The following is a 13,663-nucleotide window of genomic DNA, read 5'->3' as shown; positions in this document are numbered from 1 at the left end:
AAAAAAAAAAAAAAAAAAGTTACTGTTAGAAAAAAATTGTCATAGTAACATTTGACTTGGACAAGAATCATCAATATATGGTAGAACTCATGGTAGAAGTTTGAAGAGGAGGAGAACACATACAGCGTTACAAAGTATCTTCTACAAATTACTCATTCATTACATAGGTTAATATAATTTACACTGGAGAAAACTGACAGACATTACCTTAAGAAGTGATCAAAGTTAGTATCACCAAAAATGGGATTGATATTGTGTGCCTCCTTAAGAAAATACCATAAGAACAAAATAGTATGTAGCATTCCTGCCAAAACTGCATAGCCAATCTAATCTAACCAATCTAATCTAATCATGAATTGAGTCTTAAGAACAGATAATCCCAAAGTGAGGGGCTAGCTTGAACTACTCAAGTATGTTCACATCATGAAAAGAAGACAGGGTGAGGAACTACTGCAGATTAAAGAAGACCAGAGACACATGACAACTAAATGTAATGTGGGGACTGGATCCTGGATCAGGATCAGGATCCAGAATAAACTGTCATAAAAGACATTATTGAATTAATTATAAAAATTCAACTATAGGCTGTATATTAGATAATAGTATATGAGACAACACTGTTTCTGCTTGTGATAATAGTACCATGGTTAGGTAAGATAATGTCCTTGGTCTGAGGAACCACACCCTGAATTATCTAGGGAGAAAGGAACATCATAGCATCAATCAATCCACTCTCCTAGGGCTCAGAAAGATAATAGTAGAGTGCGTGTGTGTACAGACGGGGAAAGATAAAACAAATGTGGCAAATGCTAACAACTGATGGAGCTGGGTGCATAGTAAATGGGAGTTCTTTCCTGTAGTCTCAAAAAAAATATTTTGAAAATTTTGCCTAGCACATAGCAAAGGTTTCTTTCATCCTTCCCCTGGCCATCCTTAACTCTTCCATACACTTTTTAACTGATAAAAATTGTGCTTGGTTGATTGGATTTTTTTGGTTGCCAACATTTAAAACACACGAGTTTTCACCAAAAAAAAAATCCCATCTTCTCTGGAAAATTTGTAAGATGCAAGAACTGGCAACCATGTGACCACTGCTGAGTGAGAGGCAGCAACTTCTGGCTGGTTTCACTCATGTATCTCGCCAGTCCGGCCCCTGAGGTGTCTAAACTGGACTCCCGGTTTGTAACAGTGCCGACCACAAGCCACGTGGAAGTGGTCACTGGAAGGAAGCAGCAGCCAGTGTGGTTCTGCTGTCACCTCATCAAGGCAGAGGGGAAAGAGATAAGTAAGGCCAAGGAGTTAGCTCCTCTTGTGCCCCTCCAAGAAGTCCTGGGTCAATTACTGATGTCTTAGGACTCGCGTACCTCACCCTACTTACCGTTGAGAAATAGCTTTTCCAATTTCTCCAGCAGCTCAGCACATTGATTCAGCTGTTCCTGGAAACCCTCGGCCACGCAGTAATCCACGTCGCTGGCCTGCAGCAACTCCTCAAATGCCTTAATCATGGTGTTCATGTGTTGACGGGAGATGACACAGATGCCATGGCCATCTTTAATCTGCTGCCGTTGAAGGGAGAGCTCCCTGGCTTGGGACTGAACTAATGAATCGTATCTGATAAAAGAGGGGAAAGAAAATACTTGGACCATTTTAGAATTGAATTTTTGTGACCTTAACACTAATTGGAAAAATGACAGAGTACAATTTTTAAAAGCCTGCAGCTGTACAAGTATATATACTTTTAGAAAAATTGAAACTGTACAAGGTCACCCCTTCTTTGATTTCACACAGCCAACAAATGCTGGAACAAAGATTCTTCTGCAACATTTGTAACCTTATAAAGCCCCCAATTAAAGTACAGATTGGCAAGGACTCAGGCGAACAATTAGTTTCCAAACACTCTTCAAAAATACTATTCTGAATTGTAGAAACGAGTGCCCCAAGGGTCAGAGGACCTACCAAAAATTCTCATGAAGTGTGATAAAGAAAGTGTACGGCAAGGAAAAAAAAGATAGGACTCTCTCCTCCCGAACGAAATGTCACTGAATAATCACGATGCTAACTACCATTTACTGAGGGTCTAGGACCTGTCAGTAACTGAATTCAGTGCTTTATATGTTATCTGATCCTCTCAGTCTTCCAAAATGTATAAATGTCCCCTTTTACAGAAGAAGAAACTGATTGCAAAGCTAGTTAAGTGGTAAAGATTTTGGATTCAAACACGATTCTCACTTTGAAGATCATTATGCAATATTACCTTCTTACCACCATGTGCCATCTTTTCCTATGTGAGCCCATAAGAAAGGCACTGAGTAACTACAAAGGTTAAGGGAAATGTGACTCAGGTAAACTGGCCACAGTAACCTTGCTCCAGCGAGTAGCTTGGCAAAGATGTTGACACTTCAGTTCAACATACCTTCCTAGAAATGACAACACTACATGGGCTGGCAGTCGCCTTCAACATAGAGTGTGCACATGCAGATTACATGATCCCAGCATTAAAGGTGGGGGCCAGTATCATGTGAATACTGGGGTAACATAGGCAAACATGGGTAACTCATGAGCAACATGAGTAAACATGGGTACTGGAGTGGGATAATGTGGGCTTGAACCCTGGCAATGGCTTTGACCAGCTCTGTGAATATTCCCTGCCAAGTCACCACAGCTGCTTCGAGGCTCAGTTTCCTTACCTATAATAACTAGTTTAGGAACACCTCCTTCTCAGGTGATTTTGAGGATTAGATAAGAAAAGTGCCTAACCAGAGGCCTGAGACAACAGCCTTTCAATAATTACAAGCTTCCTTCAATCTCACTGCTTGGGAAGTCTTGAAAAATTCATCCTGGCTCCTGACAATTCAGAACAATGTGTTTGACTCAAATTAGTGACAAATGAAGGTCAACTTTACAAATGATCCCATTTTTGCCATATCTCATGAAGCAAATCTGTATATATCTATGACCATAAAGCATTATCTTCGTGACCTAAGAATTCTTCTCTTTCAACGCAGGCTTATTTCTCTAAGATGACCTTAAAGGGTAAAGATATGGAAAATATTTATATTCCTCCTACCTTGCCTAGACATCAGTTTTAGTTTCACAGCACAGCAAAAGCCAGTAACAGAGTCCAGTAGCACACACTGCAGTTCAAGCAAAGGCTCTATCACTCACCAAGTGACTAGTATGAAACCTTTACCCTGAGCCCCCAACTCGAGGAGGGCGAAATCGGCCCTGCCAATTTCCAGAGGACCCAAGACTTGTAACTGATGTTCACGTGTGTGGTCGCTGTTCCTCTTCTTTGTGGCCTCACCTCTCACTTCTCCACAGGACCTGGCTGCCTGAACCCCACCATCAAGCCCTCCCCAGAACACACTCTACCTATCACAGAGCAGCGTTCTCTTTTAGCTCATGGGCTCCCATCTAGTGGCAATACTGGGGGACTACAGGCTAAAATGGTGAGACCGCAGAGGTAGAATGTACCTGGAAGGTGAGAGATCTCTGAACTTATTCTGCAGATTATGGATCTCACTGAAAAGTTCCATGTTCAAATTCTGCTCCTTCTGCAGCTCATATTCCTGTTCCTCCAGCTGCTGTTTGAGGTTCTCTAGCATCCTGCCATCAATCATCTCTGGGGCCAGCGGATGGAGGATTTTCATGTGTTTCACATATCGTACTTGGTGCAAACCTGAAAAGGCCATTTCTTCCTCATCAGAACTACTCTTGGGCTTGCTCAAGCCATCCTGGGCCCCTTCCGTCCCACACAAAACTGTAATAATGGCCTCACTGCACTGGGAGTGCTTTTGAAGCTGAAATATGAAATTCTGGTAGCCTTCCAGCTCAGTTTCCAAGTCATGGATTTTCTGTTTTAAGTATTCTGTCTCATTTGAGGTATCAGTGCTCTCTGACTGATCAGTCCCCATCACACTGACTTTAGCAGAAGGCTGACTCTTGGAACTCAAGTAAGTAGCTACTGAAGTTGGGCTCAGAGCATCTTCAGGATTTTCTTTGCATGATGGCAAGCTGGCAAGGTCATCAGGTGGGCAAATCTCAGAGCCTGAAAATCAAAAACATTTATGTCAGTATCTCTTTTACTAAAATCCAACCCCTCTCTCCTTCCTCACAGCCATAGTCAAGCCAAGACCACTGCAGTGGCCTAACAAGCCTCCCTCAAAAAGGCCCTGGTATTTCCTAACACACTTCCCTCAAAAAGCCTCAGTCTTTCCTAACAAGCCTCCCTCAAAAATCCCTCGTCTTTCCCTCTTACCCCTCAGTTGTCTTCTTCCTCAGAGTGACTGTTCTAAAAAGTAAATTTAACCGTGATAAATCTACATACACCCCCTCTAAAATTCATCGACATTCCCACTATCTACATGAGACCTTCCCACGATCTAGTTCCAGGCAACCTTTCCAGGAATATCTCTGGCACCCCTGTGGAGATTTCCTACAAAATTAACCATGATTCTCTGCACATAGCTTGCTGTTTCATGCCTCCATGCTTTTGCATGAGCCGTGCCCTCTGCCTGGAACCCCCTCAGCCCTCTATTCTACTCCTACCTAATGAACTCTTTCCACACCCAGATCTAATTTTCCTTCCTCTGCAAGCCCACTGCCAAACTATACAAAAGTCACAACTCGCTGTGGTTCTGTAGCACCTTATGCATATTACTCAAGACAAATATACTATGTGCTGGGTGCTAAAGTAAAAATTATAAGTGGCTTATTTGTTGATTCACATAGCAATTAGTTATCTGAATGCCTCTCTCCCTCACCAGACTGCACGTTTCTTCACAGCAGAGATGTGGCCTTTCATTTTCACATTCTCGGCATCTAGTACAGTACGTAACCCAGACCAGAAGTCAGTGCCAGTGTGAGAAACACTGACAGACTGTGAAGCAACAGTAAAGAGTGGTAATTCTGAATATCCACGACATGTGAGAGTCTTCTCATGTCCATGTCTAACGGCTTCCAGGAGATACCCTGACATCCCCTTCAGTAAGGTGTTTCACTCACTCACAACACTGCCAGGAAATATTTCCTTATAGCTAGTAATAGCTAAACCCTTAGAAATGCAGCCAAACTTGTTTGAGAAGTGGAGTGGTACAGCAGAAAGAATATGAAGCTTAGAAGGTCGCACAGCCTGAGGCAAGTGACTTTACTATCCAAGAACCTCAGTTTCCCCTGTGTCTAAAATGTGGAAAGAGATGTCTCATGTGGCTGTAGTGCAGCTTCAAGCCCAGGCCTGACTCCAGAGCTTCTGTTCTTAACCACTATGCCACACTGCTGGCTGCCCAGGGAAAGTTCTGCTCAATACAGAGAGCTGTCTGAATACTTAAGGGGCAGCAGAATGTAGTAGAAAAACCTGCCTTTGAAATTCAACACACATGGTTTCAAACTCTGGCTCTGCCACATAGGCAAGTTATTTGACCTCTCTGAGCTTTAGTAGCTTTATCTGTAAAATGGAAAGAACATCATTCACTGTGAAAAGTTGTGTGTATATGTTTGTTTGTAGAGATTATATGGAACAATATCTGCAAAAAGGAAAAAAAAAAAGGCTAGCACAGTATCTGGCACACAGTAGTGAAGGAATCCAAGTAACACAAACATCGTCTAACCATTCGAAGACAGGAGATGCCCTTCACCGGAGGCGTGCATGCAAAGGCCAGCCTGGAAAAATGCTACAGAAGCAACAACGTGGGGTTGGACTGGGTGACCTCAGAGATCTCTCAGAAAGAAATTCACACAAAAATCGTCATTAGACTGCATGTCCCAATTTCTGATTCTGCCATCTGCTCCTTGTGTCTTTAGGTATACTCTTGTCTCTGTTCATGATGCAAATACCATAAAATACGGTATTTCATTTAGAAAGCAGCTGCTACCTGACCTAAAGGAAGCATTCCTAATACAGTATTTTTATTGTACACACTTTGCTATGATAATTAGTCAATAATAGCCTTGAGGGTGGAGACCGTGTCATCCATGTCTGTTTCTCCAGTATCTCACACAGGGCCTGCGACAGAGAATGTACTCAGCAAGTACTTCTGGCTGAACAAGAAAGAGAAAGGGGAGCTGGGGAGGGAGATATCTCTCAATAAGGCTTTCTTCCAGTGAATCACCCTCCAAGACAAGAAAATATCTTTGCTGTAACAACCTCAAGATAATGAAGTTTGGTCTGTACTTCACGACAAGAAGCGTGTTCACTCATGGAAATAAAGATTAGTTCCCAGGACTTTCCTTAAGTAATTATGAGGCATCACTAATATCCCCACTTTACAGAAGAGAAGGTTGAGGCTTAGAGAGCTTAAGAATTTGCTCAGGGTCCAGCGTAGGTAAGCAGTAGAGCCCTTCCTCCAAGCCTGGCGGTCTGCCTCTAACGCTCTGAATGCTGCTTCCCAAAGTAACACTCCTGCAATGGAATCTCCTGTACCAGGGTGCATGAGCAAAGACAGAAAGAGTTCTTAACCCTCAATGTGAAGGCCAAGATGCCTGTAAAATCCTTTATTCACATCCCAAGTATCTGTCAAGGGCCTCATGAAAAAGAAACAGCAGTGAAGATGTCAACACGCAGCACCCGGCCTCAGCTGGGCAACAATTAAAAGGTGGAAGTTCAGGCAGACGCAACTCATGTGCAAAGTTCTGGAAGCACATTCGGAAAAATGAAAGACGTTCAGTAATGAAGGGAAGTAATGACAGGGAAAGGGAAGCTGTCAATTAGTTAAGAAGTTTGTATTAATGACTATGAAGAAATCAAAAGATGTCCCCAAGACCATTTATGAATATTTGCATTATAAGAAATACTGTAGTTCTACAACTTTCCACAATTCAGTTAAGGGGGACTTTATTGCCTGGTAGAGCAGCTTTCTCCTCAAAACCCAGAACACGCAGAAACATGTGAACATGTATTCACTGCAGTGACTCTGGACCTTGCAAAGTATACACCACTGGAAACAGTGTATGTACCACAACTCAGTATTTTTCCAGAGACTCGTGTTCCCATGGCCATCCCATGACAAATTTAGGATTCTTGAGGACAATTATTTCTAACAGAGTGAGTTAGATCTGGATTAATAGTGATTTTTTTTTTAATGAATGGGGAAAAATATCTAACATAAAAAGAATGTAGGCATTTGTTCATTCTGGTTGAATGAGAACATGAGTATTTGTTATATTATCTTTTGTGCTTATGTATGCTTCTAATACTTCATAATTTTAAAAAGAGAGGAATACAACTTGCCTGTGCCCTCACCCACATATCTGCACCTTTTTTCACTGCTCTGCCTGGCAAACCCCACAAATCCAGTCTCAGCCTCAGGCTCTCCTCTGACCCACTCCTCCTGGGCACACAGGCCAACACTGAACACACCTCAGCAACAGGCAGCCCCGCGCTGAATACTGACAGGCTGTTGGGATGGTTGTCTCCTCTGACCTGTGGGGTCCCTGAGAGCAGGCTGTGTCTTTTCATGTTGAACCACCAGAACCCAGCCCACCACCTGGTAGAGAAGCATGTTGACACATGGACGGGTGGGCTCTGACATCCTACTGTACTTTGACTCTTCTCCTACTTACCAGCTGGGTGACCCTGGGTCAATTATTTCTTAAAACCTCAGCTTCCCATGTGTTAGACTGGAATTATAATAACGCCCCAAGAGGGCTGCTATGGGCTTAGTAATAATTTTAGATGAAACATCCCAAATGGTGCCTGGCACATGGAAGGTGTTCAGTACACATAGGGATTGAATTCTGACCGATCTCGTAGCTTGTTTGCTGATCACTGTCCATTTCCTTGTCTCTCCAGGCAGAAGATGTGGTTTTAATTCCTTTCTGCTCTCCTGGGTTGTCCTGGTAGGCTGCTCCCACAGGGGGCTGAGCTACAGGCAATCACAAAGAGAAAGAAAAATAAATAAAACCGTAAGACTTGAAACTTAGCCAAGCAACTGAGAAGAACACAAAGGTACAACAGGGAAAATAAAAACACTGGGGAGGCAAAATGCAATTTATAAGATAAAATTAATCTATCGAGCTGCCATAACAGGACATAAAAAGCATAAATATACTGCAGCTTGTCTGAAATGGTTTAAGTCCAGGCCCTCAAAAAGCTGAGTGAGAAAATGAATTCTATCAATTCGTGCCCATTTTTCCCAAGAAGACAGAGGTCCTAGGGTCTCCTGGGCAACTGTTGAGGTAGCACCTGGGGTGGAGGCACCCTGGTGTCTCAGTAAAAAATAAAAACAGTATTGAGTGTAAATGGCAAGCTAGGAGTCAGGCGTGGTGGCTCATGCCTATAACCCAGCACTTTGGGAGGCCGAGGTAGGAGGGTCACTTGAGGCCAGGAGTTCAAGACCAGCCTGGGCAATATAGCAAGATCCCCATCTCTACAAAATATAAAAAATTTAAATTTGAATTTTAAAAAATGGCAAGCTATGGGGAAAGTGCCAGGGCCTCTGTTGAGCTGAGTTACCTTTGCCATAAAATCTTTCCTCCATGAAGGTCCCCACAACCCTGTACTGATTTAGTTAACTGCCACCTCCCCCAACCCACACCAGACAGGGAGCTCTCAGAAGGCAGAGACTGTATCTATTTCTCTCCTACCCCCAGCGCATGAGGCTGGAAACCTAGCAGGTGCCCAGGGAATGTTCACTGAATGAATGAAAAGATGCCTGGATGATGGTTGAATGGATTAGAAGAAGGCAGATAAGGAGGTGGTAGGGGAAGAGCAATTCTGCCAAAGCTCTTCTTATCTGGAAACCTCAACTATGGTAAACCCAAAAGAAAACCTAAAATTAAAGGAAACATACCTTTGGCTATGGATCACCATAAAATGCATACAAGAAGTATCACATACTAGGCTTTGTGAAACAGTAAAGAACATGGGCTTTGAAATTAGGCAGGCTGATTGAAGTTGGTCACAGTGTGACTGTAGCCAAGTCACTTTATCTCTGAAACTGCTGCCTTAACTATAAGATGGTAGTAATTTCTGTATCTGCCTCAAAGGACTGTTGAGAGAACCCAATTAGATCATGTACTTAGAGTGTACAGCAAGACTCAGTAAGTAATAGGTGATTGTTTTATTAATACCACAATATGTCCAAGACTCCAGAGTCATCTCCAATCCCTGAACCACTCTAGAAATCCTCTAATCTGATGCAACCTCCCACCCTGGTATTCATTCCCTTCATTGGCAAGTCCCAAAGAACATCAATATCCTGTCTGAACATTCACCTCTCCCCATCACTCTAAGGGAACTTGGGATGACCCCAAGGACACTGCTTCTCCCGCAGCCTTCAAAGTTGTGGTCATTTCTTTCCCATAGCTCTCATATCACGGGCCCAAAGTGTGTAAGTGTTTTTGCCCCTCACTGCCATTTCTAGATCATTCTCTCTCTTCCCTGAAAATTCCACCTTTGCAGCTAATGCCTCCAGACTATACCACCACCGACCTCACTTTACTGTAATCATCCATGGTCCCCTGATTCACTGAATCCCCTGAGGTTTGGTGACAATGTGGCTCCTAACCACCTTCCTTCTCTACATTGCTTTACGGTATAATTCCTCAGCGCTGTCTATGCTTGCTGTCTCCAATCTCTCTCCTGCATTCTCTCTCTGGAACCCATGCCAATCAGACCCCACCCACTCCATGGAAACAGCCTCCCTTCAAGGACACCAATGGCTTCCACATTGTTAAATCCCAAAGTCAATCCTCAGTCCTTGTCTTACCTGTCCTGTAGCAATATCTGACACTGCTAATCCCCTCCTTACTCAGCTTCTGGGAAGTCATCCTCTCTTGGACCCCTCCTACCTCACTGGCTGGTCTTCCTGGTCCAACCTTTAACCACTAGAGAGCCGCAGTTTCAATTCCTGGACCTGGTTGCTATGGCTCCAAGTCATATTGCTTCAAATATTACCAATATATTGCTATTTCCTAACTCTGTATCTCTAATCCAGACCTCTGCCCTTGACTCCAGACTCATCTGTCTCCAATTGCCTATCTGATATCTCCACAGGGATGGTCAACAGGCATCTCAAATGTCCAAACCAGACCCCTAATGTCCCCCTCATGCTTGCCTCTCATGCAGTCTTCAGTCTTTCTCATCTCAGTGAATGACAACTCCATCCTTCCAAAGGTTCATATCCAAAGTGATCCTTTAAAGCAGAGGTTGGACTACCTTTCTTAAAAAGTCAAATAATAAATACTTTAGGCTTTTCAGGCCATAGGGTCTCTATGGTAACTACTCAACTCTGCCATCAAAGCACAAAAGCAAACAGACAATATGCAAACAAATGGGTGTGGCTGTGTTTCAATTAAACTTTATTTCCAAAAACAGGACGTGAACCAGATTTGGCCCACAGGCTGTGGTTTGTCAACTCCTACTTTTCTTTTTTTTCTCAGATGGAGTTTCACTCTTGTCTCTGCTCACTGCAACCTCCGCCTCCCAGGTTCAAGCGATTCTCCTGCTTCAGTCTCCTGAGGAGCTGGGATTACAGGCACATGTCACCATGCCTGGCTAATTGTGTATTTTTAGTAGAGACGGGGGTTTCACCATGCTGGCCAAGCTGGTCTCGAACTCCTGAACTCAGATGATCTGCCCGCCTTGGCCTCCCAAAGTGCTGGGATTACATGTATGAGACACTGCGCCCAGCCTGTCAACCCCTACTTTAAGGCTCAAGTCAAATCATGACTCTGCTGCTCAAAACCCTCCAAAAGTTTCCAATCTTACCGAGTAAAAGAGTCCTGGGACAGCCTTTGAGAGCCTGCCTGATCTGTTGCCTCCCGGACCTCGTCTTCTATGACTCTCCCGCTTCCTCACTCCACTCCAGCCACACAATTAGCCTCCTTACTATTCATTCATCTTCCCTGTTCACAGCAGCACCAGGGCCTTTGCCTTTTTCCTTCTTCCCAAGATGACTAGAGCACTCATCTCCCCTGTTTCCCTTCAAATGCCATTTCACCACGGGGGCTCTCTAGCATTCGTGACATGAGCAAATCCTGCCCCTCCTCCACATTCCCCACACCCGAATCCTGCCTCATTCTTTTCCATGGCACTTATTTTCTCACATGTTATATGTATGCTTATCAGCTTTCTGTCTTCCCCCCGACCCCACACACACACAAGAATGTAAGCTAGACACAGAGACAGAGACTTCATCTGCTTTGTTCACTCCCCTCTCCTCAGTGCCTAGAATAGTGCTTGGCACACAGAGGAAATGAATAAATAAATAAAAGGTTACTTTTGTTGTTCTTGTTATGGTGCTGCTGCCATCTGCTTACAGAAGTTCAAAATTAGGAGTCAACACATGCACATTTGTGGATTCATGAGCCCTGAGAAAATGATGTAAAATGCTACTTATATGCTCACCTGCATCATTCTGTGGGAGGGCCCTCAGCTTTCTTCAGATTCTCAAAGGGTTACTGGTCCAAAATCTCTAAGCACCACTGTCCTAGACTAGAGGACGCCACTAGACACATTTCCTCCAAGTCTCTGGATCCTAACTATTTAGGGACATTTTAACCCAGGGGCTTTCTGTTGTCTTGCCTCCCAGGAGAGCAGAGCCAGCAGGTTCAAAGAGGGTGGGGAAGTGGGTCACTTCTAGAGGAAGACACAAGGTTAGTAAGGTTTGGAATTAGCCCCAAGTTGGCCTGGACATTCCAGAGAACTCTGCAAAGTAGATCCTCACTTGCATACCTCTGACGTCACACGCCAGAGGCGTCCACAGACAAAGCCAAACACAACTGGGGCATCTGCAGAGAATCCTAAGTGAAGGCAGCAGTGCCCGCTCAGACCTATGAGCACTACAAGTTCCCTTTATCCAGACTCCAGAGTAAAATGAAAGCAATGGATTCATTCTCCTTATTGTGTTCCCTCTGTTGTGCATTTGTCAAGAGTCAAGATTAATCACTGCAATTCATGAAATTTATACTCAAACTTATTGCAATTCTAAACAACAAGGTTGACATTTCAAGCAGTTTTCTATCGAGCCGTTTGTCTAGCTCACAGGGAATACATTTTTCTTGATGCTTACCATTCAGCAACATTTTGTCGGGCGCTGGCCTCCCCTCCATCATTGCTTCAGCCAGAATTAACTTTTGGTGAAGTTGCTTATTACAAGTTTTAAACTCCTTCAGCTCCCCCTGCAGCTCCAAGATCTGGCTCTGCAGCTGCATCACCACTTCCTGGGTGGCAGGGAGACGATACGTATTTCTTAATGACTGGGATGGTTTTATTAGGATTGGCAAGCGGGACTTCTTAGCCTCCTGAAAACACACATATGCAACAATGAATACACTTTGAACACACTTCCTTTGGTTGCACAGTCAACATTCTCATGCCAGCCTTATAAAACGGAATTCGAACTGGCTGCCCAGACTTTTCGGTCCTATAATGGCAGCTATGTTTATCTACCAGCCAAAGAGCTTGTATCTTGGCAGGTCCCTCCCCTGATCATCAAGGGCCAAGCTTCTCCTCGCCACCCTCCTGGCCCTGGCCCATTGTCTCTCTGGACAATCCAGACGCTCCATAAATGGCAGTTCTTCTTCCAACTTGATCTTCTGGAAAATGTTATTTTGCTCCTTATCTATTTCCTCATTTCCCAAACATTCCTCAGTCTAATCTAATCTGGCCTATCAACCCCTGCTAGTCCACCAGAATCACCCCTTACTTCGGTGGCTACTAAGTTGCCAACCCAGTGGATATTTCCCAGGCTCAGAACTCCCAGTCATCCTCATTCATAATGACTTACGGGCACTACAGAGTCAACTGAAAATTCAACTCTTCAGCTTCATCACCCCATGCCTCCACTGCAAATCTTCGCCACTTCAACAATCTCTGTCTTGGTGAATCACATGACTATCCATTTACTACACAATCTAGAACCATAGGAATAATTTTTAAGTTTCCCTTTATTCTTGTCACCCACTTTCACCATTCATCAGGGTCCATTAATTATAAGTCCCAGGCTGTCTCTCAATTCTTTCAACACTTCTCATCCTCCACTGCTACCACTCAACTCCAAGATGCTGTTAGTTCTCACCTAAGTCATGGCAACAGCCTCCTGGGTGGTCTCCACACGTCCACTTTTGCCCTCTCTAAGCCACTCTCCATGCTACAGCGAAAAGACAAAGCTACTACTCCTCTTTTCTGCCTAAAACTATTTTAATTGCTTCCCAGTTCTCTCAAGACAAAGGTCAAGGTCCATACCACAACTTACAAAGTCCTGCAAGACCTACAGCCTGAATTACACCCCCTTCCACTTTACCCTGCTCTTCAACAACAATGACCTTGGTCCCTCAAAATGCCTTCCTTCCACCTCAGGACCTTAGCATATGCCAACCCCTTTGCCCAGAACACTCACTCCTTCCCACTTCCCCGACTAACTCTAACAGCATTCATTAAGACTCAGCTCAAATGGGCCTTCCTCAGGAAAATGGGCCTTGATTTCTAAGACCAAGGCAGAGCTCCCTATTACACACTCACTGTCCTCTACATATCCCCTCAGAGAACGTCAGTTATCATTTTAATTAAATGCCTGTGAAATTATCTGTTCCTTGTCTATCTTCTGCACCAACCTGTAAGCTCCAGGGTTAAGAGGCTTTGCATATCTTGGCCATACTCTCTGTATAGCTTCTAGCATAAGAACTAGTACACAGTAGGTACTCAACAGCTATTTGTGGAATGAAC

The 13,663-nt window shown here is 43.9% G+C and overlaps 1 protein-coding gene across 1 annotated transcript in view; it reads right to left on the bottom strand.

Moving 5' to 3' along the window:
* CDK5RAP2 (CDK5 regulatory subunit associated protein 2) overlaps nt 1-13,663 on the bottom strand; it is a 172,469-nt gene that overhangs the window by 44,815 nt on the left and 113,991 nt on the right. Inside the window, exons 20-22 of the mRNA XM_011989520.1 lie at nt 12,009-12,240; nt 3,475-4,048; nt 1,379-1,611 (exon numbers count right to left, since the gene is read on the bottom strand). Coding sequence (XP_011844910.1) covers nt 1,379-1,611; nt 3,475-4,048; nt 12,009-12,240 — 1,039 coding nt within the window. The remainder of the gene's footprint in view (nt 1-1,378; nt 1,612-3,474; nt 4,049-12,008; nt 12,241-13,663) is intronic.

Source organism: Mandrillus leucophaeus, unplaced genomic scaffold, assembly GCF_000951045.1.
Source record: "Mandrillus leucophaeus isolate KB7577 unplaced genomic scaffold, Mleu.le_1.0 Scaffold354, whole genome shotgun sequence".
NCBI classification, from domain to species: domain Eukaryota; kingdom Metazoa; phylum Chordata; class Mammalia; order Primates; family Cercopithecidae; genus Mandrillus; species Mandrillus leucophaeus.
The sequence above is the reverse complement of the archived record's forward strand: the minus strand, read 5'-3'. Positions and strand labels throughout refer to the sequence as shown.